At 39.2% G+C, this 26,804-nt stretch overlaps 1 protein-coding gene across 2 annotated transcripts in view; it reads right to left on the bottom strand.

Moving 5' to 3' along the window:
• The window catches only part of LOC136835318 (trichohyalin-like), a 316,755-nt gene that overhangs the window by 180,798 nt on the left and 109,153 nt on the right, over positions 1–26,804 (bottom strand). For both annotated transcript variants that reach the window (XM_067098657.1, XM_067098658.1), the window contains 2 exons: positions 15,894–16,028; positions 12,525–12,659 (listed from right to left, as the gene is read on the bottom strand). In XM_067098657.1, coding sequence (XP_066954758.1) covers positions 12,525–12,659; positions 15,894–16,028 — 270 coding nt within the window. The remainder of the gene's footprint in view (positions 1–12,524; positions 12,660–15,893; positions 16,029–26,804) is intronic.

Raw genomic sequence — 26,804 nt, 5'->3', positions numbered from 1 at the left:
CAAAGCCCACGAAGAGACCCCAAGATGCCAAGCATGCACACATCAGACCACCACACACAAACTGGTTCATACACCCACCCAAAACTGCTTGTTCACATCAAGAAAGTATCGTAGATCAGTCAGGTATTCGCATTCTCCACCAATGGCACAAGTGAGAGTTGACTCCCAACAGTCCACCCCATACCCTACCCTTTCAGGATAGCACCAGTACACTTGCAGTGGCCCAGGTATAAGCCAATCCGCCTGCTGGGAGTTCTGCCCCCACTAATGGGGACTGACTCCCCACTCCAACCGTACTGGTGGGCTTCCGGACAAAAGCCAGGAGTCCCACCTCCAAAAACCAGCTCGCCCTGGATTCCGATGGGCTGATCTCCATAGATGGTTCCGCCCTCAGGATAGCAGTGGGAAAAATCCCATCACCATCTCTTAGGTCCAAACTATCTCAGGTGGAGACTCAACCACCACAACTCCCACAATTAGCTTCGAATGCGAACCCCTTCCAAAAAAACGATCCCTTCTCAGACTCGCCTAAGCAGTAAAATTTTGCGAATGTGGAAATGCCCACGCCATTTAAACCAAAAACTATGTAGGATAATTCGTCTGGACCTGGGCCCAAAGGCCAGGGTCCCTTAGCCCCTCACCTCGTCAAGGCATCCTACTCAAGGGGTCAACTCCAGTAGAAGAGGAAACCAATTGCTCTTTGGCCAATTGGGTGCCACAAGTGCTACTTGACCTTTGAATGATCTGAGTTTGTGTAAAACTTTCATCAATAGATTTATTGGTGGAAACAGATAGATCCTTTGCCATCTGTTCCAGTCGATTGACATCGCATCTGTGGAATGAGCTAGAGGGTCTAGATTGGGAGCAACGTAACACGGAAGCTTGTGGTTGCTCTCTGTGGCAAACAGGTCTATCTGGAGACCCGGTACCTGAAGACAAATCCACTTGAACGATGTCTTGTCCAAGGACCATTCCGACTCCAGCGGAGTTGTCCTGAATAGTGAATCTGCAATGACATTTCGAACACCTGCCAGGTGGGTAGCTGACAGGTGCCAAAGATGTTTCCTTGCCAGAGAGAAAACTGCAATCATTACATGATTGATATGGCTCGACTTGGAGCCCCCTCTGTTTAGGCAATGTACAACTACTGCACTGTCCAGCACCAGTCTGATGTGAATCTGTCTGGCTGGACGTAGTTTCTTTAATGTTAGAAATACTGCCATTGCCTCTAGAATGTTGATATGGAACTGGCGGAATACTGTCGACCATGTTCCTTGAATTTTCTTGTGTTGGGAGTATCCTCCCCATCCGCTTAGGGAAGCATCCGTATGGATCACTAGCGATGGAGGGGGAAATTGAAGAGGCACTCACCTTGCCAAACTCTTGACTGTCGACCATGGTCGAAGCCTCTTCCTCAATATCGGCGGAATTAGAGATACCTTGTCTCTGTTTCTGCTGTTGGCTCGTTTCCGCCATATAAATACCCTGTTTATATCCTTCAGTCTGACTTTTAGTAACAAGTCTGTTACTGAAGCGAACTGAAGAGAGCCTAGAACTCTTTCCTGGTTACGACGAGAGGCTCTTTTGTTCTTGAGGAACTGCCTGGTAGCTTTGGCTATTTCCCTCCTCTTGGCTGGCGGAAGTGACAGTTTGTGTGTGTTTAAGTCCCATTGGATTCCTAACCACTGAAATTGAGCAGCCGGAACTAGACGGGATTTCTTCCTGTTTATTTGGAATCCCAAGAATTCCAGGAAGTTGATTACTGTGATTGTTGCTTTTCGACATTCCTTGGCGTTGGATGCCCATATTATCCAATCGTCTAGGTTTGCGGCCAGCATAATCCCTTGAGCCTGTAGTTCTTGAACTACTGTCTCTGCCAGTTTGGTAAATATTCTGGGCACTATGTTGAGCCCTAATGGCATGATTCTGAACGCGAATGCTTGTTTTCCTAGTCTGAACCCTAGGTAAGGAGAGAAATTTCTCGAAATCGGGACGTGATAATATGCGTCTGAAAGATCTATAGAGGTGGTGACGGCCCCACGGGGAAGTAGGGTCCGTACCTGCGAGACTGTAAGCATGCGAAACTTGTCGCATTGAATGTATAAGTTGAGACGAGACAAGTCTAGAATTACTCTTTGCTTGTCTGAGTCTTTCTTTGGGACACTGAACAGACGGCCTTGAAATTTCAAGTGTCTGACTTTCTTTATTGCCTTCTTTTGCAAAGGTCTTTTGCAAAGTCCAGTAAGTCTTTGGATGGAGGTTGATGGAATCTGACTGGCGGAGGAGGCCCTCTGCTCCAGCTCCATCCCAGACCTTTTGATATTATACTGTGGGCCCATGAACTGAAAGTCCAATGGTCCCGGAAGAGATACAATCTCCCGCCTACCTGAGGAGTCTCCTTGATTGGAAGAGGACTTACTTCCTCTTCCTCCTCGGGCTCCTCTTCCACGCGAGAGAGGTGTGGACGCTGCTCTACCTCTGTAGGCGGCTCTGGCTCTACTACCCCTCGCATGCCTATTGTATCCGCGAAACGCCCCCTGGTTTTCAAACGAGGCGTTGAAAGCTGGGGACGTCACGAAGGCTGGTGGAGCAGAAGCTTGCTGAGCCGGCTGTACTAGAAAATATTGCTGCTGAAGCAGTGCCTTGGATGTGGAAGGCTGTCCGATCTGCGAGACCGGTACCGCCTGAGGCACAGTCTGAGCCTGAGGCTTCTGATAGTCCTGGAGTCTCCTGAACCTCTTCCTTTCCTTAGGTTGAGGTCCGGAGGTCTCAGAGGACTTCCTTTGGTAAGGAAGACCCCAGCGAGAGCGAAGGCTCTGGTTCGCTCTGGTTGCCTCTGCCAAGACGTTATTGACCTCATCCTCTGGGAAGAGGTTAGGTCCCCAGATAGAGCTCTTCATGAGTCTATTGGGCTCATGCCTGATGGTGGCGTCGGCGAATATGTGCTTCCGGCAGTTCTGCCTCACAACCACAGTCATAAAGATCCGATTGGAAGGATGCCAGTAATGACTTTGTGAGAACCTGAAACAGTGGTTCGTCAGTATATACTAGTGCAGTCACCTCTGAGATGGTGACGCAATGAATGGAACGACTCAGCCTGCATCTTGCCTCATACTCCGTCTTCAGCAGAGCCTCCGGAACCTTGGGAAGTTGCTCGCTGAACAGGGTGGAGGCACACTCGGGATCGAGTTTCTCCACCGTGAACGTCGCCAGAGCTCCCAACCAACATTCCGAACCTCCGGGGAAGAGGAGGGAAGTGGGATCTGTCTCCCGGAGTTGAGGTATGGGCTTGCCATCCATCCCAGCCTTAAGGGTCAGCTCTGCAATCTTAGTAGTGCAGGGGGTCGGAATAGAACCACCTACAGAGAATATAGTAAAACTTCCTCTAAAGGGAATAAGTTTGGTGTTCTCGCACTCCCAGTCAGTGAGAGCGCGCATCAGGGTGGATTGAGCTCGGTCCCTAGGAAAGATGACCGTTTCCTTAGGGACCTTATCAAATCTAATCCAGGCCTCCTCAGTTAACCTGGCATAGCCTGGATAGGGAGGCACTAGGTTGGCTGGAAAGAACTCTAGTTCTTCCAGACGACGAGTGCCCAATCCCTCTATGGTCAGTGTGTCATTATGCAGCGGAGCATGCAGGGCCAGCCGCCACGGGTTCCTCTTATCAAAGGGAGGCAGTCTGGAGGCATCCGGGACAACATATGACTGTTGTACTGCTTTGGATTGGATGAATCCGGCAAGCAAACTTCCTGGGTCTCCATCTTCTGTGCCAATGACAACACTGACTGTCCTGAGGTCTCTAAGCTTGTGACAAGCTGAGACGAGAGATCTTGTAGCCGAGCTTCAACCTCTGAATCGATCCTCTGCATCAGCAGGTCGACGAAAGCCTCAGAGTCGAAGCTAGGCTGTGGGGGCTTAGTCTTTGAAACTCTGGTCCTCGACCCCTTAGACGGGGGAGTAGCCTTACTTGAGGACGTCACTGGTTTGGGAGCCAGTGACGACCTAGAGGGAGCTGGCGGATTAGACCTTTGAGGTCTGGAAGGCTTAGGTAAGTCCTTCCTTTTCAGAGATTTCACCTTGGGGATAACAGACCGGGATCTGTCCCCAAGGTTAGCTGAGTTGGAAGAGGACGAAGAAGGTGAACTGGATAAAATAGACCTACTCCTACTACCTTCACCTGCCTCACTTACCACCCTACCTTCTACCTGGTGGTCATCCACGCTCATCGGTTCAACGTGAATGTTGATGGCCGCTACTTATTCCGCCACCTCTTCGCACAGATCTTCGTCTTGGGGGGTCTGCGTCTCTTCCCTGAACCTCGCAATGAGTGGGGCGGCCACGTCCTTCGGCGGTACTGCGGCAGAGATCCGAGCATTTGGATAAAGGAGATTGCAAATCTCCTCCGACAGTACATAGGGGCGGCCAGACGCTACATTTCTTCCAAATCCGCCGACCCAGGTCTTCAGGGTCGACAGCGAAGAGGCTCGGATTGCTTGGTTAGATGACACATCTGTTACCAGCTCATAAAGAGCGTAACAAATCTCACAGCTGTCCGGGTGCCAAACAACCAGGTCTCCAACTTGCACCGCGCAGCTGGAGTGCGAGCGGCACACCTCGTGTCCGCAGGGTTGTTGGAGGACGGTCGTGCAACCTGGCTCCTGACAATATACCATCTGTAAGTGGAATGATGGTACACGAGTATCATCAAGGCAGGACCCGCCAGAACTGAGTCCGGCAGCAAAAGTCTATTTTAAAAGATTTATGCCATGGGATGGTTAACTAACTAATATTTGTGTTCCAAGCAAGTACTCCATGTTACTCCACCGTGACTTATCACTGAAATCTCATTGTGTCACAATTATGGAATCGGCGTAATATGAGCGAAATAGTGTTCGCATATAGCTCATCTCTCAAATCACCCAAGGCAGTAACCAAATAATGGAAACCGTAAAACATGCCAGAAACCATACCCACCGAAGTGGTTAATTGGACAATAACACACGAGAAACCCGACTAGTCCGGCGGAGACTCTGCCGCCTCAAGCAGGCGTTGTACATAAAGTACCTTTTAAAACAACGAATTCTATCGTATCGTAACTCCTATTTGCTTTCGCGGGACAGTGTTTGACACTCCAGCTACTAACTACTATAATTAATTAGCCCTTAAACGCCTGTTGGACGTAGCAAACGTCGACTAAAATTGTCTGTTGAATGCCGAGTGGACGTAGCAAACGTCGACTACAAAAAATGTCAACCTTCAGTCAACTTTGACTCGACCGAAATGGTCGAAAAACGCAATTGTAAGCTAAAACTCTTACATTCTAGTAATATTCAATCATGTACCTTCATTTTGCAACCAATTGGAAGTCTCTAGCACAATATTTCAATTTATGGTGAATTTTTGAAAAAAACTTTTTCCTTACGTCCGCGCCAGAAATTCTTTCGTCTCGTTGTCGTAATGTTTGCTTCGTTTTATATTAGTCGTTACATAAAGTTTTATATATGGAAATGTGCGCAATTTCATGTAGAATACAACAGAAAATAACTCATGGTTGTAGCTTTTACCAGTTTTGAAATATTTTCATATAAATCACGATAACTGCCAAAATTTCAACCTTCGGTCAACTTTAACTCGACCGAAATGGTAAAAAAACGCAATTATAAGCTAAAACTCTTACATTCTAGTAATATTCAATCATGTACCTTCATTTTGCAATAAACTGGAAGTCTCTAGCACAATATTTCGATTTATGGTGAATTTCTAAGAGAAAAAAAAAAAAAAAAAAAAAAAAATTTCCTTACGTCTGCGCACGGTAACTCGGCCGAACATCTCAGAAATTCTTTCGTCACGTTGTCGTAATGTTTGCATCGTTTTACATTAGTCGTTACATACACTTTTACATATGAAAATGTGCGCAATTTCATGTAGAATACAACAGAAAATAGCTCATGGTTGTAGCTTTTATCAGTTTTGAAATATTTTCACATAAATCACGATAACTGCCAAAATTTCAACCTTTGGTCAACTTTAACTCGACCAAAATGGAAAAAAAACGCAATTGTAAGCTAAAACTCTTACATTCTAGTAATATTCAATCGTTTACCTTCATTTTGCAATAAATTGGAAGTCTCTAGCACAATATTTCGATTTATGGTGAATTTTTGAAAAAAACATTTTCCTTACGTCTTTTTGTAACTCGGCCGAACATCTCAGAAATTCTTTCGTCACGTTGTCGTAATTTTTGCTTCGTTTTATATTAGTCGTTACATAATGTTTTATGTATGGAAATGTGTGCAATTTCATGCACAATACAACAGAAAATAACTCATGGTTGTAGCTTTTATCAGTTTTGAAATATTTTCATATAAATCACGATAAATAGAAAAAATTCGACTTTCGGTCAACTTTAACTCGACCGAAATGGTCAAAAACTGCAATTGTAAGCTAAAACACTTACAGTCTAGTAATATTCAATCAATTAGCTTCATTTTTTCAACAAACGTGAAGTCTCTAGCACAATATTTCGATTTATGGTGAATTTTTGAAAAAAACATTTTTTTACGTCCGCACGTTACGAATTCATGCATCATTTTGTGATAATATTTTCTCTAATTCATGCATCATTTTGTGATAATATTTTCTGTGTGTTGCTTTGATCGTTTTACAATTTGTTATATACCAAAATCATCGCAATTTAGTGTACAATACAAAGAAAAACAAAATAACCTGTTAGCTTTAACTGTTTTGCTCACAGCGCGATTTGTATAAAATTATATGAAAATTTTTTTTTGCGCTGTCATATATTTCAATATTTATATATGATAATGATATTTTTTTCATTTCTGATGGTTGCATACTAAACTTCAGGCAATGACAAAAAAAGGAGACAAAAATGAACTCTTAATCTTAAAAACTAAGCGTGCTGTGATTTTTTAAAAAAAACTTTTTTCCCGCTTCGGCGCTAACTCACCAAACGCCGCCGGCATACGGGAGACGTTTTTGTAAATAGAGGCTCGGCGTTCAAGGGTTAATATTAAAGGTGTCTGTACTTTTATATTTGGCGACTCAATCTTCTAGCTCTAATTGGGAAAGAAGGTGGGTGATTGTTTACAAACACAATTCTTAATCCAAGTAATTTTTTGGTTGGAGAATCATTTGTCTGAATTCTCAGAGCACTCTTCATTGTCACTAGCACTCTATGGAGAGAGAGACAGGTAGTTCACCACATTCAACTTGTAAAGAAGACATTGGTGATGATTGAAAAGCTCCTGACCTTATTCTAAGGCCTTTATTACGAAATAGGTCTAACGTTTTCAGCGTTGCTTCTGATGCCGAGGCATATATTTCACTTCCATAATCAATGATAGACAGCACTGTTGCTTTATACAGTAAAGTATGTCTATCAGTTCCCCAAGTAGGGTTCCAGAGTTTTTTAATTAGGTTTAATGCTCTTTTACATTTTGATTTCATGTATGTTATGTGGGCTTTCCAGTTCAAGTGAGCATCAAATACTAATCACAAAAATTTTGCTGTTTGGCTAATTGGTATGGAATGATTTCTGATTTTTAAATCTATTTCTGAACTTTTTTTTCCATTTTTTATTTTTATATAACATTACAGCACAAGGTTTTTGTATAAAAAATTTAAAGTCTACAGATGAGGCCCATTCATCTATTTTTATTATAGTTTTATTAATGATTCCATTCATCTATTTTTATTATAGTTTTATTAATGATTCGCTCGGCATGTTTTATGAGAGATGCTGAATATATGGCAAAATCATCCATATAACAGTTAATTTTAATTCTGATTGGTAGATTATTACTGATATCATTTATTGCTAAAGTGAATGGTGTGCCACTAAGGACGCTTCCTTGTGGAACACCATTTTGAAGTGGAAATGTACTTGACAATACATCATCAATTCTCACCTGAAAAGTATGATTTGTCAGAAAGTTTTGGATAAACCTAGGTAAATTGTCCACAGATGCTGTTTTTATGTAACGTTTTTAATATTGCATATCTCTATGTAGTATCATAAGCCTTTTCAATGTCAAAAAAAGATGGCTATAGTAATTTGTTTTTGTTCAAATCCTCTTCGTATGTGGTCTTCCAAGTTAGACAGAGCATCCAGTGTAGATCTGTTATAAAATGACCCAAGCTAAGTCAAAATTTTATTTTCTCGAATGTGCCATGTTAGTAGAGCATTTACCATTTTCTCTAGTAATTTGTATAAACAGCTTATTAAAGAAATTGGTCTGTAATTGTTTACATTACTGGGATCTTTTCCAGGTTTTGGGATAGGAATAATTATAGCTTTACGTCATTCATCAGGAAATAAATTTCAAAGCCATAAGTGGTTATAACACTAATACGTATGACTTTGCTAAAGGTGCTAAATGGCTGATCATTTCAAAACAAATACCGCCACCTTCAGGGACAGATTTATTGCTGTTCAACAGAGCAAATTCCAACTCTTCCATATTGAATTTTCTGTTATAATATGTCTTCTTTTGTTTCAAAATTTATTTTTATTAATTCTATACTATTTTTTTGTGCAGAAATGCTCATCTAAATTTTTGTCACTACTTACTTTTGCTAAACTTTCTCCTATTACATTACTTTTTTCTTTTGTATCAAGTATTTGTTTCCCATCTTTTATTATGGCATGTCTAGGTGGTTTAACATGGGTGCCATTTATTTTCCCGAATTTTTCCCATATTTATGCATGGGAGTATTACAGTATTACAGAGATCTGATACATATTTCCTCCATGATATTATTCTTCCTTGAATTACTTCTCGTTTAAGTTTTGCAGAGATTTTGTTACATAGAGGTTTTAATGTTTCAATTTCTAATACAGATAATAATATAGTCAGTTTTTGTAAAGTTCTTTCTAATATCGGTAATGTTTTGTTTATTTTACTGAATTTTCTATTTAAATTATTTAACAGTCTTCCAATTAGGTGTTTATCTTTATTAATTCTGTTAGTTTTTCAGACCAACATGGGACTTTGTGTTTTGTTGGATGAACTTTTGATTTTGGTATCGCTTTATCAGCAGCATTTTTAATGAAATCAACAAGAAATCTATTAGTTTCATTATGGTCTTTTAATTATTCAAATGGTGGGATATTTCTAGTGTGGAATTCATATTGCTCCCAATCTGGTTTATAAATGTTATAGTGAGGGACATGCTTGGTGGGATTATTTTGCAATAAGGAAATTGATATTGGGAAAAGATCACTTGTATGCAAGTCATCAACTGTATTCCAATCCAATCTGTCTACTATGTTTACCGTACATAGAGTGAAGTCGACTGAGGAAAACGTTCCATGTGCTTTAGAAAAATATGTGCTCATTTCGTTATCACTTATACAGTACATGTCGTATGAATCTATGAATTCTTCTATTTTACTTCCTGCTCTATTTGTCTTTACATCAGGTTGTGGGCATTAAAATCACCTACTATTAATGCAGGGTCCTTGGCATTATTAAGTAATTCTTTAAGTTTGTCAGTCATAATTTTTATTAGGCTGGTTGTAGAAATTATAAATTACTCAATTATAATTTTTTATTCGTATTCTAATACTCGATACTTGCAGATCAGTAAAGTTTACAGGTACTCTGTCCTAACATACTTTGTTATGTACATATATACCAGTACCTAAATTTCCTTCTTCCTCTCTAGATGTAGATGCTAAGGTATACTTACCCGTTGTTGATACTGTTTTGTTGACGTGTTGTGAACATATCATCATTGGTTCGTATTCTTTTAGTAATCTGTGTTTTTCCTAGGAGTAATCTGATCTGTAGACCATTTACGCTCCATTGTATAATATAGCTTCTGAAAATATTTTATTATAGCAGTCAAGTTTTGCTTTCTCTTTTCGTATTATCAACTTGGATTTTTTCTAACAGTTTACTCACGACATTCATTTGTTTTTCTTTATAATATACTAAGTGCTCTATGCACATGCAACCTTTTTCATGGGTACTCAAATCTGTGGTTTCCTTTTCTCTATATTTCATAAAATTTCTTACAAGGTTTGTCACACCATCCTTTGTTATGTTTTTGTTATTACTGCACAACTCCATAAAACAATCAGTACAACCACAAGTGTTTTCTTGTACATGCCAAGTTTCATTTGCTCTTGTACCAATTATTGGTGATGGAGTAATCTCATCTCCCTTGACATAATCATTGTTATCATGAACTTCAGTGTTTTGGATATCTGTATCCATAGGTTTTACTATTATTTTAGAAGAAAGATATATTCTTAGCTTGTTTTTGTTCTTTCTTCGTATCCTTTGTCTTTGGTTTAACAACGTTGCTCTAATAGTAGTTGGTTTTATGTTTTGGGTGGTGTTCTCTGGTGTTCTCTCCAAAGGTCTCTTTTTACCCTTAATGTCCAGTCCTTCACAACTTTCCTTTGTTACTTCTGTATTAGTATCTTCTTGTGCTCCTATTTGCATTAACATTCCAAATGAATTTGATAAAATGTCATCATATCCTTTGTGCCCATTTCTTGATTCTTTACCATATTAGTTTTTTTTTCTGTAAAGCATTAACTTCTTGAGATTTATTTAGCTGCATTTTATTACTTCTATCTGCATGTGTTTTGTTTCATCATTGGTTTTTGTTGTCGAAGAAAATGCAAGTTTCTTAGCGAGATTTTGAAATCCTTTCACTTTCAATTCTAATTTAGCCTCTTTTATAGACATCCCTGTTCTTTCTTGCAACATTTTTAATTCCATATTGTATATGTAATACATGAATTCTTTGGACCTTGCATGATGATTCTGCCCACAGTTTATACACTTTGGTTCATTGCACTTTCATTGCGTGTAATACATGAATTCTTTGTTCCTTCCATGATGATTCTGCCCACAGTTTATACACTCTGGTTCACTGCACTTCCATTGCATGGTATGTTCAGTAGATCCACAATAAGCACATACCATTTCATTTCTACAACTTTTCTTTGTGTGCCCATACTTATTGCAATTTTGACACTGCAGTGGCTTTGGGACACAGGGTCTTAAGACAGTTCTCTGTTTTGGCCTAAAATCTTTATTTTTTGAGGTAAATCTTCACCCACAAATTTTATTTTTGCTATTTTCAATGTTTATTACTTTTTTTTACTTGGTACAACATATACCTCATAATCCTGGACCTTGGGGTATCTCTTTTTGAGCGAGTCTAATAGCATTTTCTTTTTGATTGGTTTGTTATTTTCAGGAAGTATTAATGGTACCCTGAATGCTGTTCATAGAATTGTGTTTTTCCACTTTTACTTTAATGTTATCTACATTTTTGAAAGACAGAGTCTTCGGACTGACTTTTTGTTGTGGCTTCTATAAGCCAAGTCTAATCTTTTATTTGTCTGAATGACATTTCTGCCATTGGATGCTGATTTAGTAGATAATTTTCTAATTTTCAGGCTGAAATATTTTGGTCAGCTTCCATGGTCAGGAATCTTGACCAACTTCCTGACCCAAAGAGGGAACCAAAGTCAGTCAAGGTTGGGTCAAGACGATATTTACTTTTGAGTTTTTTCTGCACTGGAGCATAGGGTTCCAGTGTATTACACTAGTATGTTTCTTGGATTTTTCCAAACAAAGGTTGTCAGAGGAAGTTCCAGCAGTCTTCAACTGTGCCAGACTGTACCATCAAAGGGACCAGGGGTACTTAAATCCTTATGGTCACTATTCATAGATTGAAAAAAAAAAAAAAAAAAAAAAAAAAAAAAAAAAAAAAAAAAAAAACTGAAACCCTTAAAAAGATATCATCAGTCTTTCATGAAGTTTATGCTTCCACCACTGGCACAAGTGAGAGCAGACTCCCAAATGTCTGCACCCTACCCTAACCCACAGGGGGATGGTATAACATGATTAGAGTGACACAAGTGTAGGCCAAACCTGCTTGCTAGGACTGAGAGTATTACAATAAAATCATCCCCACCCTAATCACATCATGGGCAAACCAGATAGAATGCCGAGAGTCCTATCCCTAGAACCAGACCCCCCTGGAATCTGTGGTCCAGCTCTAAAGAATAGTTCTGCCCTTGAAATATTCTGATACCTCTCAGGTCCAAACATTATCGAGTAGTCGATGGTCCTAACACAGTTCCCACTATTTAGCTTCGGATATAAACCTAATCCCAGCTATGATATCTTTTCCTATTTAACAGGTCCAATAAATTTGAGGAAAAGTGGAAAATTTCACAAAAATTAATCCAAACAAATGTATAATGGTATACGGGACACTTGGGCTCAAACCCAGGAACAAATTCCTGGGGTTCAAGAGTCCCCTCACCACATCAAGGTGGTCCCAAGTTGAGGGGGATGCTAATTGATTATTGAAGATGAAACTTTGAAGAGAAAAAAAAAAAAAAAAAAAAAAAAGCCAGAAACACAAAACAAAACCTGTTCCCACATACAATATGGAAGATAATTAGAATCAAGGTTAAGTCTGCTACTTTTTACATGGCAAAATTAATTGTAACGTGTGATCAAGGTTACCTTGTCAGAGCTTTTAAATACAGAACTGTCAGGTTTTCTTCCATGAAGGGGTGGACAATTTGCGTCCACCAAAGCAACGTCCACATTAACATCCTCATCATCACCATCATTGTGGAAGCTGGTTTTGGGAGCAGTCTGAAACAGAATTAAATAAAAGTCAGTCTTCAAGAAAATCCAGTCATAAAAGTATGTAGGTCATGAAATCTTTACTTCCACTAACCATCTGTGGCAAACGTTAAGTCATGGGAAAATTGACTTGGTGCTTACTTCATAGCCAACAAATATAAGGTAGGTCCCAAATTTCACAAATGGACATTGGAGTTATTCAAAGGAAAACAATGAGATTTTTTTTTTTCATAAAAATATTTCTAACAAACACAAAGACTCATTTTACCAATATTTCATTATTCAATTTGAGATTGCCATTACAGGAAGCTCCTAATTATCCGGATCCTTATTATCCAACAATCGACTTTAACTGACACAACTGGACTCCCAGGGGACCAAAGATATACAATACATGCATGTGTGATTGTGTGTGTATATATATATACATACATTTTTTCATGGCGATAGGTTCCTGAACCCATTACAGAAATGCAAAATCCCCTCTAAAAATGCTTACAACTGCCAAATACCATGTACCCCCTTAAACTAAAACATTATAATGTGGCGGAATTCAAAACACAAAAACAACACACAACACAGATACATAGAACACCCACCCTGATCCTCGGTTGCTGGGAGATGGCTTAAGGGTCCACGGTCGCCAACACAGCACACAAACAAAACTAAAACAGACTCTCAACCAACAAACGGCATTAAACAGAAAAACACACGACTCACGAACATACAATAACAAAAGGAAGACGAGACACATGCACCGACAACAGCAGCATCAAAAACTCAGACGAACTGAACTGACTACTTTCAAAGTTGAACCTCAACTCAAGACTGAACTACTGACAGACAGACAGACAGCGCCGGAAACAAACTCCAACTAACGACCCTTATCCCTCCTCCAACAACCGAAACACTCACTAACGACATTTACTCACTCGCTCGCTCTCTCTCTCACACAAAACGTTGGGAAATGCTAAATAAAAATTCATTCATCCATCTATAATAACTATCTTAAACTTAAACGTTTACAACTGTCTATTTTAAAAGTTCACTGCCTAATTTAATAGTTCAAACAAAAATATACCTTAAATTATCATACTAAAACTATTTAATATCAGTTCAAACAAAAAATACACCACAAACCATCATCCTAACACACCCTACTAAGGAATTCAGAGCCAATGAAACACGGTTTTTCGGCAACACCTTTTTATCAAAACATTGGATAAAGGTGAATGTTGGCAAGTGTGTATTCTATAACCCTACCTAATTTTTTCAAGTATTATTTAGTACCCAAGTTCGATAGTTTTGATATTTATAGGGTAAAATGAAGTTACCAATGCCAGAACCCAGAAAATCACACACAAGGATCCTAAAACCATTCATGTTGTGAACATATAATATGACATCATGAGGCTCTGCCCATCCACCAGGTAGGCAGGTAGTAAGAATGGATATGCTTACAGTCTAGGCTTCAACAAATTTAATAATGGGCAGTAAGATATGGAATTGTACGTGTGGTTGCAAGACTGCATTTGTGCTATGGCTTGCCACCTTGTATACAAGCAAGAAGACCCGTGGCAAGATTTACTAGTGTGGACAGGTACTTATTTCTATAGTGGGTAATAGTTACTTGGCAACACTCAACTCTTGCTGCAGCAAATAGAAAGCTTTAGCGTCGAAACCTGAAGTAAAACAAAACAGATTATATCTTTTTGTATTCTCGGCCTGAATTGATGTAGATCTAACAAATGATCAATAGACTGGTTCGTTATGTGGATGAATTACATACTCTGAATTATTTGTAAAGTAGAAACAATACGAATATCAAGAAAATGGAAGAATACCAAGCTAACAACTTAACAACTGCTGTGGACGTTGCGATGAAACCTACACAACAATGATGATAATTAATAATAATCCTGAGAATGATAATGCAAATCATGAAAACAATGACAAATCCTCCCACCATCATTGATATCGCTGAAGCCTAGAATGGGTATTAATATCAATTAGAGAATGTCATCGGCAAGTAGGCAAAGCCAAAGTGAAAAGATGTTTTCCCCAGATGTAAACTTCTCTTCGCTGTTGGTGGAGCCTTATGACGTCATAGGTTAACATCACTATTGCGTTCAAAACCCTTACCTGCGATTTTGATGGCTTTGGCATAGAAAACACACTTTTACTCTGATAAGTACCATAACTACTGTACTGTACTTGGGTACTAAATACTCGCAAAAATTAGGTAGCGTTATAAAATATGTTATAAAATATGCACATGCCAATTCTCACCTCGCAGTTATTCTTAAGTATATACACCACCTAAAACCCTTATAACCATGATTTACTAATTTTAAAATAACAATGAAAACACAAAAAATATCTAGTGTATAACATGTTAATATAAATTAAATAAATCTTTAATACAAATTAAATAAATCTGTCTTACAGAACGTCTGACAACTAATCAAGTTACCCCTGTATACATAAGCATAGTTGTTTTCTCTCTCAGTATTGAAGTCGTCCAGTTTTCCATTTACATTGGTAAATACAATTAAAATTATCACATTCACTTTTTTTTTTTTGTAGAGCAACACTGTTCAGTCACTAATTATTGTATTTTTTCATATTTTGTTCATGACTTAATACAGATTATAATAAAAATTATTTACAGCGTACTTACATTGTACTGCTGTATCTGTTAAGCTTATTCCACATTGGCCAGAGACTAAGATAACAGTTTCTTTCTCTCTCAGAGAGAGAGAGAGAGAGAGAGAGAGAGAGAGAGAGAGAGAGAGAGAGAGAGAGAGAGAGAGAGAGAGAGAGAGAGAGAGAGAGAGAGAGAGAGAGAGAGAGAGAGAGAGAGAGAGAGAGAGAGAGAGAGAGAGAGAGAGAGAGAGAGAGAGAGAGAGAGACTTTATACCGGATTTTTTGTGAATGCGAATACTGGGAGTTTCCTGTGTGTGTGTATATAATTTATATAAATACACACACACAAATATGAATGTATGTGTGTGTGTGTTACTCTCAATGTGGGTAATTGCCTAATGTGAATATTAGGCAAAACTAAATTGCCTAGTGTTCACATTAGGCAAGCATTTTGCACAATGTTTACAACAGGCAAATTACTTGAATAATGTTCACTTTAAGCAAGACTTTAAGATTAGGCAATGGTATTTTGCCTGATATAAATAGACTGCCACTTTTTACATGGCAAAATTAATTGTAACGTGCAATCAAGGTTACCTTGTCAAAGCTTTTAAATACAGAACTGTCAGGTTTTCTTCCATGAAGGGGTGGACAATCTGCGTCCACCAAAGCAACGTCCACATTAACATCCTCATCATCATTATCATTGTGGAAGCTTGTTTTAGGAGCAGTCTGAAATAATAAAAAAAAAAGTCGGTCAAAAAAATCCAGTCATAAAAGTATGCAGGTCATGAAATCTTTATTTCCACTAACTAACTGTGGCAAATGTTAGTCATGGCAAAATTTACTTGGTGCTTACTTCATAGCCAACAAATATCAGGTAGGTCCCAAATTTCACAAAAGGACATTGGAGTTATTCAAAGGAAAACAATGAGAATTTTTTTTCACAAAAATATTTCTAGATGAAAAATTAACACTTCTCTTAAATCAACACAAAGACTTATTTTATCAATGATTTCATTATTCAATTTGAGATTGCCATTACAGGAAGCTCCTAATTACCTGGACTCTTATTATCCAACAGTCAATGCTAACTGACACAACTGGACTCCCAAGGGACCAAACATGCATGTGTGTTTGTGTATACAGTTGTATGTATATGTATGTTCAGAGCTCCACCTTATTTTCATGGTGATAGGTTACAGAATCCACCACAGATATGTAAAATCCCCCACAAAAATGCTTTTAACTGCCAAATACCCTGTATCCCTAAAACTAAACGCTTATAACTGTATTTTAAAAGTTCCCTGCCTAATTTAATAGTTAAAAAAAAAATATACCTTAAATTATCATACTAAAACAATTTGACCCTTAAACGCCGACTGGACGTATCGTAAGTCGACTAAAATTGTCTGTCGGGTGATGAGCGGACGTACCGTACGTCGACTACAAAAAATTTCAACCTTCAGTCAACTTTGACTCGATCGAAATGGTAAAAAAACGCAATTGTAAGCTAAAACTCTTACATTCTAGTAATATTCAATCATTTACCTTCATTTTGCAACAAACTGGAAGTCTCTAGCACAATATTTCAATTTATGGTGAATTTTTGAAAAAAAACTTTTTCCTCACGTCGGCACGCGCTAACTCGGCCGAACATCTCAGAAATTCTTTCGTCACTTTGTCGTAATGTTTGCACCATTTTATATTAGTCGTTACACAAAGTTTTATATATGAAAATGTGTGCAATTTCATGTAGAATACAACAAAAAAAAGCATGGTTGTAGCTTTTATCAGTTTTGAAATATTTTCATATAAATCACGATGTGCCAAAATTTCAACCTTCAGTCAACTTTGACTCAACCGAAATGGTCTAAAAATGCAATTGTAAGCTAAAACTCTTACATTCTAATAATATTCAATCATTTACCTTTATTTTGCAACAAATTGGAAGTCTCTAGCACAATATTTCGATTTATGGTGAATTTTTGAAAACTTTTTCCTTGCGTCCGCGCGGTAACTCGGCCGAACATCTCGGAAATTCTTTTGTCACTTTATCGTAATGTTTGCACCATTTTATATTTGTTGTTACATAAAGTTTTATATATGAAAATGTGCACAATTTCATGTAGGATACAACAAAAAGTAACTCATGATTGTAGCTTTTATCAGTTTTGAAATATTTTCATAAAAATCATGATAGAGAAAATTCGAACTTTGGTCAACTTTAACTTGACCGAAATGGCCTAAAACTGCAATTGTAAGCTAAAACATTTACAGTCTGGTAATATTCAATCAATTACCTTGATTTTGCAACAAACGGGAAATCTCTAGCACAATATTTTGATTTATGGTGAATTTTTGAAAAAACTTTTTTTTTTTACGTCCGCACGTTACGAATTCATGCATCATTTTGTAATATTTTCTCCGTGTTGCTTTAATCGTTTTACAATTTGTCATATACCAAAATCATTGCAATTTAGTGTATAATACAAAAAAAAAAAAAAAAAAAAAAAAAAAAACTCATTAGCTTTAACCGTTTTGCGCACAGCGCGATTTGTATACAATTATATATGATTTTTTTTTTTCGCTGTCATATATTTCAATATTTATATATGACAATGGTATTTTTTTTCATTTCTGATGGTTGCATACTAAACTTCAGGCAATGTCAAAAAAAGGAGCCAAAAATGAACTCAATCTTAAAAACTTAGCGTGCTATGATTTTTAGGGGAAAAAAAAAAAAAAAAAAAAAACACACACACACACCGCTTCGGCGCTAACTCCCGAACGCCGCCGGCATACAACAGACACTTTTGTAAATAGAGGCTCAGCATTTAAGGGTTAATATCAGTTCAAACAAAAAACGCCACAAACCATCATCCTAAAACACCCTACTAAGAAATTCAGAGCTGATGAAACACGTTTTTCGGCAACACCTTTTTATCGAAGCATCGGAAAAAGGCAAAGTTGGTAAGTGTGTATTTTATACCCCCTATCTAATTTTTACAAGTATTATTTAGTACCTAAGTTCGATAGCTTTGATATTTATAGAGTAAAATGAAGTTACCAATGCCAGAACCCAGAAAATCACACACAGGATCCTAAAACCATTCATATCATAACATAATATGGCATCATGAGGCTCCACCCATCCACCAGGTAGGCAGGCAGTAAGAATGGATATGCTTACAGTCTGGGCTTCAACAAATTTGATTATGGCCAGCAAGATAGATAATTATCCCCGTGGTTGCAAGACTGCATTTGTGCTATGGTTTGCCATCAAGATATCATCCGGACTGAATGGCCAGCGAAGTCTGCGGACTTAAACCCAATAGAAAATCTTTGGGCTTATATTGTAAGTAAATAGGATAGTAGCGAAATAAGGACCAAAGGAGCCCTAATTAGTCATGCCAAGTCAGTATGGGAGTCACTTAGGCCTAAGCGTCACGAAATCAACATTTGTGAAAAACTCGTGGATTCTATGCCGAGGAGACTGGGTGTGTGTTTGGTTGTGTGTTTAATTTGACGAAAGATGGGTACAGATTACTCTAGTGCAGGTAATTCTCTTTATTATGTAATACTAATACTAATACTAATACTAATATATATATATATATATATATATATATATATATATATATATATATATATATATATATATATATATATTATATATATTACTAAAAGGACCTCATTCAAACTGGATGGTATCTAATGGAGTTTTTATTCAAAAGTTACAAGCTTTCTTGGACAAACAGTCCACATTATCAAGTATCCGTACATTGTACGGATACTTGATAATGTGGACTGTTTGTCCAAGAAAGCTTGTAACTTTTTGAATAAAAACTCCATTAGATACCATCCAGTTTGAATGAGGTCCTTTTAGTAATTCTACTAATGCACAGAACAATTGTGTATGTGATAAAGTTAATATATATATATATATATATATATATATATATATATATATATATATATATATATATATATATATATACATATATATATATATATATATATATAAAATTTATTTTTTAATTTCTTTCCCGTTATTATAAATGCAAATATTTCTCGTTACTTTATAACACTGAAAATACATATTTATTTTGTTGTATAACACTGGAAATACCTATTTATTTTGTTGTATGAGTGAAAATACATATTTATTTTGTATCTAGTGTTTATGTAACCTATATAAAAAATATTAGGTTTCACTAATTTACAGTAGTTAAGCAATGGATTAGTCATTAAAATACCATTCTTGTAAAGTTTTATTCATAATAATAATATTCCTGCAGATCTTTATAGAAGTCGTAATTGTTGATGTTGCTAAGACTGATATTGTTCAACTTATAACAGTTGAAGGCCTATGTCTACAAAGATCACACATATGAAGGCGATAAAACAAAGATAGCGATTGCTTTTGGAGATGAAATATTAAAGCATAAGAACAGTGATGACCGTTGAAGTATTTTAGTAACATCCTTTCATCAAGTAACTTATTACCGCAATAGCAGAAAAAAAAAAAAAAAAAAAAAAAAATCCTGGTTTAATCTCTCTAGCACACTAGTAGCGTCCGAGTTGTTTCAAGCCCTTATGGCGGAGTTGCCAGATAGCGCCAGATGTCACTATTTCAATCGCTTACGGCTGAGTTGCCAGATAACGCCAGATGTCACTATTATCAGCTGTTGTCCGAAAAGTTTTGAAGGATGTTGCAAAACTTTTTTGAGTGATTGTACATATATATATGTATGTATATGTTGTATATTACTTTAGTTTAGTTTAACTTATTATCAACTTTATTTTCTGTTACTGTAGTGATGTCTTCATTACATCATGCCTACAGCCATTAGGCCACTGAATTTTAAATCAAGTGTCTGTCTCAGCTATATAGAGAATACATCTCTTTTCAAGAACTCATCTTTTCCTAACTCCTTTGTAAGGGATACATAACAAATTGAAGTCCTGCATTCATCCTTACAGAGAATAACTGAAATACTTTAGAAGATATTTCAATTGGCGACGAGGAATACAATACGGTAAACGTAAATTTATTAAACATGGCTACACAGTGTCCAGCATTCAATCCTAGCTGAGAAACTGTGGTGGAGTTTCTTGAATGATTCACAGTTCAATCTGCTGATTTGTTGCAGCAAGCTGGAGGCGACAGTACTAAGAAGGTTAGTATTTTGGTAAAATCTCTTCCTGTAAATGTTACTGATGTACAACGGAGACTTAAACCAGTGAAACTGTCAGATGCCACATACGCAAATATCAAAGAAAAGCTAATTGCTCAGTATGAGGTTAAAAAGTGTGCGATAGGTGCAACGGTACAATTCCTGAATAGGAAACAACTTCCTGATGAATCTATTGGAAACTATGCCTGTGCATTAAATGACTTGTGTTCAAAATGCAATTATAAGGATTGTTGTCGGGATAGGTCTCTGCGAGATGCATTTGTGAGTGGCTTAAGGTCTGCAAGTATTCTGAGTGGTTTGTTACAAGACTGTGAAAACAAGTCATTTAACATGTGTGTTGAGAAGTGAAACTGCTGGCAACACTTTCTGCTGATGCTCAGGATAAAAGCCAGACAGCAGTCATCAGACAAGCTATAAAAAGTTACTGAACACAGGCCTAAGGGAATTAAAAAGGTTCCTACTTCATATGTTTCCATAAGGTGTGGTCAGCACGCAAACGTTTTGCTAATGATTGTTTTGCCATGAAATTGAAATGTGGTAAATGCCAGAAAACTGGACACCTTGCTAGGTGTTGCAAATCCATTGCAAAGTCATCGCATGCGGTCTCTGAAGCAACTCCGAGGGATGCGGCAACGACCCAGGGAGATGTGGCAACGCAGCATAAGGTGATTGCCTGCTGTGACCAGATGGATGTTAGTGAGGCAGAAGATAGCTGTGAATGCTCTCAACAAAGGGTAAATTCTTTTTTAGAATAAACTCCACTGTGCCCATGCCTGATTCACCATATGTGTTGAGCTGCTTTGTTAAATCAGAAAGTCGATTTTGAATTTGATAGTGGAAGTCATGTTTCTACAATATGTCATAGTGATGCAGCCAGAGCAGGCATTATTATTTCTCCAACAAAACACCAGGTTCGTGGATACAGTGGAAATGCTATAAAGTTATGTGGAGAAACTGAAGTAAATGTGACATAGTCAGAAAATGTTCAAACACAAATTCTTAATTGTACATTCCAGTAATGTTAATCTGTTAGGTAGGGATTTATGCCATAAATGGATATTAAACTTACGTTACCTGATGTTATGCAACATTCTACTGTAAGGTAAATAATGTAAATGTAAGTAAATATGATGATGTCAGGAATAGAATTTTGTCTGAATTTAAAACATATTTAGGTGATGAATTTCGGTCTGACATCAAACATACTCTCTCTTTAAATGTCATGTCTGATGCAAGGCCAATTTTTGCAAGAGCTTGACCTGTTCCATGTGTTTACAAAGTAAGGTAAAAGAAGAGCTTGACAGGTTAACTGCTAGTGGTAAAATATCTAAGATATATTCCAGTGATTGGGCTTCACCCACAGTTAATGTTATGAAGGATGAGAATAACATTCGAATATGTGGTGATTTTTCGGCTACAGTGAATAAATCCCTCGATCCAGTGCAGACTCCATTACCCTCTATTGACGAGGTCATTGCACAAATTGGCTCTGCAACAGTTTTCTCTAAAACTGATTTGGCACATGCATTTTTACAGTTGCTGTTAGATGAAGAATCTAAGAAATATACAGTAACACTTGTGAAGGGTTGTATCGATACAATTACCTCCCATTTGGCTTAGGGGCTAGTCCGGGTATATTCCAGTCATTCATGTTACAATTATTGAATGACATTCATGAAGTGATTATTTATCAGGATGATCTACTTATTTTGTCTCCTAATGTTGATGAGCATACTGTTACCTTGAGTAGAGTATTAAATACTCTTCAGGATGCTGGTATCAAAGTTAATAACAATAAATGTTCCTTTTTTTACCGATGAGGTGCATTATTTTGGGCATATTTTCAATAGTAAGGGGGTGCATACTGACCCTGGAAAAGTGCATTCCATTGTTGATGCCCCTGCACCCAAAGACTTGAAGCAATTGCCAGCATTCTTGGGACTTTGTAACTATTATAAACGGTTTATTCCTAAATTCACTGAAGAGTTTGCCCCACTGTATAAATTATTGCGTAAAAATGACATTTTTATGATAAAATAAAGTTTCATTATACTTACCAAAACACTGTAAAAGCTTTAATCTCTTAAATTTCAACACATCCGAGATATATTTTCTCAAACTTTGTTTGGAACGCTGATATAATTGGCGGGAGACCCAACCCCACCGGATGCCGGTGGGGGGGGGGGGAAGTAGAAGGAGACTAGCCCAGTAAACAGCACCAGTTTCAATCTCGGCATACATAATAAGTGATAGACTGAGATAACGCCTCCCAGTGCAGGGAGGAGGAGGCTTTTAAGTTAGTGTTTTGGTAAGTATAATGAAACTTCATTTTATCATAAAAATGTCATTTTCATTATAATGCCTTACCAAAACACTGTATAAGATGATTCCACATTTAAGGTGGAAGGGCAGGGTCTGAGGTATCAGTTATCAAAATGATACACAACATGAAAAAGGGACAAACTCTAAACATGGGCATCATATGGATCCCTACCAATAAAAAGGCAGGTGTCTCCTTACCTGGTAGATGGGCTTTTGCAGGGAGGTACTGCTGCTGGTTGAAGCTCCACTACCTGCAGAGGCATTGGGCGTAAGCACTGTAAGCTACTCTGCTCCATTGTTCTCATAGTAATCAGGGAAGTACACCGCTGACTAAGACAAGGGGTGACTTTCCTTTGCTCTTGCCCTGAGCAATTGGAAAGCAACCAGACTGAAAACAGGCCTTACCGTCTAACCTAAAACTAGTTAAAAACAAAACATCCACCTTCTCTATACCCTCTATATATAAAACTAGATTGGAGGGTACTCCAGGTGAACACCCCCAGCTTCCCTTCAACTCAGCAACCATAAAATCACAAGGAGAAGGTAAGATAAGAACCTACCCCCCTAGTGTGTTCCCCTAAAACCAAGCCAGCTACAGATACGGGACCTAACGCAAACAGGTCCTGGTACGCAACTTCGACCTCCCTAAGGTAGTGAGACGCAAACACTGATTTCGATCTCCAGAAGGTGCTCTGTGTGATCTGCCAAAGTGACTTATTATGACGGAAAGCCACTGACGTTGCTATTGAATGCACTTCATGAATGTGAGACTTGACTAGGCGTGCGTCCTCTTCATTGATGTGTGTGAGCCTCTAGAATGAGTTCCATGACGAAGAAAGCAAGGGCATTTTTGGATAAAGTCTGGTTGGGTCTTTCACTGAACACCAGAGGTTAGAGGAATCTCCTATGATGTTGGCATTTCTGGCTAAGTAAGCCTTGATAGCTCTAACAGGGCACAAAAAAGCCTCTAATTCTTGAGGGCCAGCCACTACGGAGAGGTTTTGAACAGTAAAGGATTGAGGCCAAGGATTGGAAGGAGACTTATTCTTGGCCAAAAAATTCAAGGTGAAAGAACAAACATTACCTTGTGAAAAACCCACTTTCTTGTCAATGGCATGTATTTCACTAACTCTCTTTGCCATTGCTAAGGTAACCAGAAAAAGGACTTTCTTAATGAGGTCTCTAAGAGAAAGTTCTAAAGGTTCGTACCTTGGAGACATCAACCATCTCAAAACTACATCCAGATTCCAGGCAAGGGAAGGTTTTGGAGTCTTAGCTGTGTCTAAAGACCTGAGGAGATCTGACAAATCTCGGTTATTCGACAGGTCTAACCCTCTATGGGAGAAGACGGAGGATAGCATGGCTCTGTAACCTTTGATGGCTGATGGCATCAACTTTCTTGAATCTCTTCAAGTAAATGAAAAAATCGGCAAGTTGAGTTATAGATGTCGAAGAGATGCTATTTTTTCTACACCAATTCCTGAAGACTGTCCACTTGGATTGGTATAATTTGCTAGAGGAGTCCCTTCTGCACCTCGCAATAGCCTCTGCAGCCTTGCTTGAAAAACCTCTCGCTCTGATGAGCTTCCTGACAGTCTGAAGCCTGTTAGAGCGAGAGTGGACAATCCCTGGTGGAACTTCATTAGGTGGGGTTGTCTGAGAAGAGACTTCCTTTGGGGTAGAAGCCTTGGGAAGTCTATCAGGAGATCTAGCAGGTCCAGGAACCACTCCTTCCTAAGGCCAGAACGGGCAATAAGGATTAGTTCGACGTTCTGATGGAATTTCATTTCATCACTTGCCTGATGAGCCCGAAAGGAGGAAAGGCATAAGCAAACAGGTTTGTCCAGTCTTGGAGCATGGCGTCCACCAAGTGAGTCAAAGGGTCTGGAATTGGCGAGCACAACACTGGGAGACGATGGTTCTTGGAGGTAGCGAAGAGGTCTATCATGGGAGTGCCCCACAATTTCCACAGATCTAGGCACACTTGTGGGTGCAGGGTCCACTCCGTAGAAGAATCTGGTTCCGACGGCTGAGTTGGTCCGCAAGAACGTTGTTTTCCTTGCACAAACCGTGGGAACAGAGCCACCCTGTTGCTGTCCCCCCACAGAAGAAGGTCCCTCGCAGTTTCGAACAGGGAGAAGGAATGGATACCTCCGTTTCCGAATAAAAGCTAGAGCCGTAGAGTTGTTGGCGTGAACAGCAACTGCTTGGCCTGAGACGTGGGCCGAAAAATCCTGGAGAGCAAGGTGAATGGTCAATAGTTCCTTGGCGTTGATGTGGAGCTGCTTCTGTTCGGTCGACCAAACCCCTGACGTCCTGAAGTTGCCTAGATGTGCTCCCCACCCAACATTGGATGCGTCTGAGAACATCTGCAGAGATGGTTGTCTTGGGAGGAGATCTAGACCCTCCGAAAGTCTTTCCAGCGATTTCCACCAAAGAAGATGTCTCTTGACGTAGGGGGGAATGTTGAAGATCGTGGAGTCCAGTCGAGTTCTTCTGTCCCAAGAACTCTTCAGGAAAAACTGCAAGGGTCTCATGTGTAGACGACCTAACTTGACGAATTGCTCCACTGACAACAGAGTTCCCAGGAGAGCCATCCACTGACGGGCGGGGCAACTGTCCAGGAGGAGAAACTTCGCCACTGTAAGAAGGCAGGAGGAAACCCTTTTGGGGGACAGAAAAGCCCGAAAAGCTAGACTGTCCAGAGTCATCCCCAAATAAAGAATCCTCCGCGAAGGAATTAAGCTCGACTTTTCCGTGTTTACCAGAATCCCTAAGGCTCGAACTAACCTTAGGGTTCTGTGAAGGTCCTCCATGCAGCGGTCCCTTGACGATGAATGGAGTAGCCAGTCGTCGAGGTACAAGGAGATCCGAACTCCCTCCAGGTGGAGCCAATGACCTATCGGGGCGAGAACCCTGGTGAATACCTGTGGGGCTGTCGATAGCCGAAGCAGAGAGCCCGGAACTGGAAAACTTTGTCCTTGAAAACGAACCGAAGATACCTCCTGGAGTCTTGATGTACTGGAATGTATAAGTAGGCATCTTCCATGTCGAGGGTCACCATCCAATCCCCTCGAGTTAGAGCCTGAAGAACAGAGCGGTTCGTTTCCATGGAAAACTTGGTTTTCACTAAGTACAGATTGAGAGCGCTTACGTCGAGAACTGGCCTCCAACCCCGATGCCTTGGGGACTACAAACAGGGGGTTGTAGAATCCTGGGGTTGACAAGTTCTGTACTTCTTCGATGACTGTTTTCCTTAAGAGAGACTGGACTTCTGTCTCTAGGGCCGAAAACTTGACTGAGCCTCTTGAGTACGCTGTCAAGGAAATGGGAGAAGTGGAGAGAGGAGGAGGTTGGTCGAACGGAAGGCGGTAGCCTAGTTGGAGCACTTGAATCACCCACTGATCTGCACCTCTGTCTCTCCATTCCTCCCAAAAGAGACTGAGTCTGGCCCCCACCGGCGCATGGACGATAGGGTTCCTACTTACTGGCAGAACAACCTTGGGGTTTAGGGGAGAACTTGTGACCTCTGGAGTTGGAGCAGGGCCTTGAGTAAGGTTTGGGTCTGGCATTACAAAACGGATGTCTGGTAAGAGGAGACACCATCTTGGTTGAAGGAGCGGGAGCAGGCCTGGGTTTGGCGGAAGACATAGATAGGATGTGACGTCGTCTTCTTATCCATGGCTGAAAGAACGTCTTTCACTATCGATTCTGGGAAAAGGCCTTCCTTGTCAAAAGCTGCGAACATCAAGGCGGCCTCTTGCGAAGAAGTCACAGCCTTAGATAAGAAAGAGCACCAAGTCTCCCTCTTCTTCAGAGTGGCCATGGCAAAGAGGGAGGAAAGTTCGCCTGCCACATCATGGATAGCGATGTCGGTGTAGGTAAGGAATCCCGTGATTCTCTCCAAGACGTCTTCTGCAATATTAGCCTGCTCAACTTGTTTAAACATAGCTCCCATCGACCAATTGAGAAAACTGACAATCTC

Source organism: Macrobrachium rosenbergii, chromosome 55 (genome assembly GCF_040412425.1).
Source record: "Macrobrachium rosenbergii isolate ZJJX-2024 chromosome 55, ASM4041242v1, whole genome shotgun sequence".
In the NCBI taxonomy this organism is placed as follows: Eukaryota; Metazoa; Arthropoda; class Malacostraca; order Decapoda; family Palaemonidae; genus Macrobrachium; species Macrobrachium rosenbergii.
The sequence above is the reverse complement of the archived record's forward strand: the minus strand, read 5'-3'. Positions and strand labels throughout refer to the sequence as shown.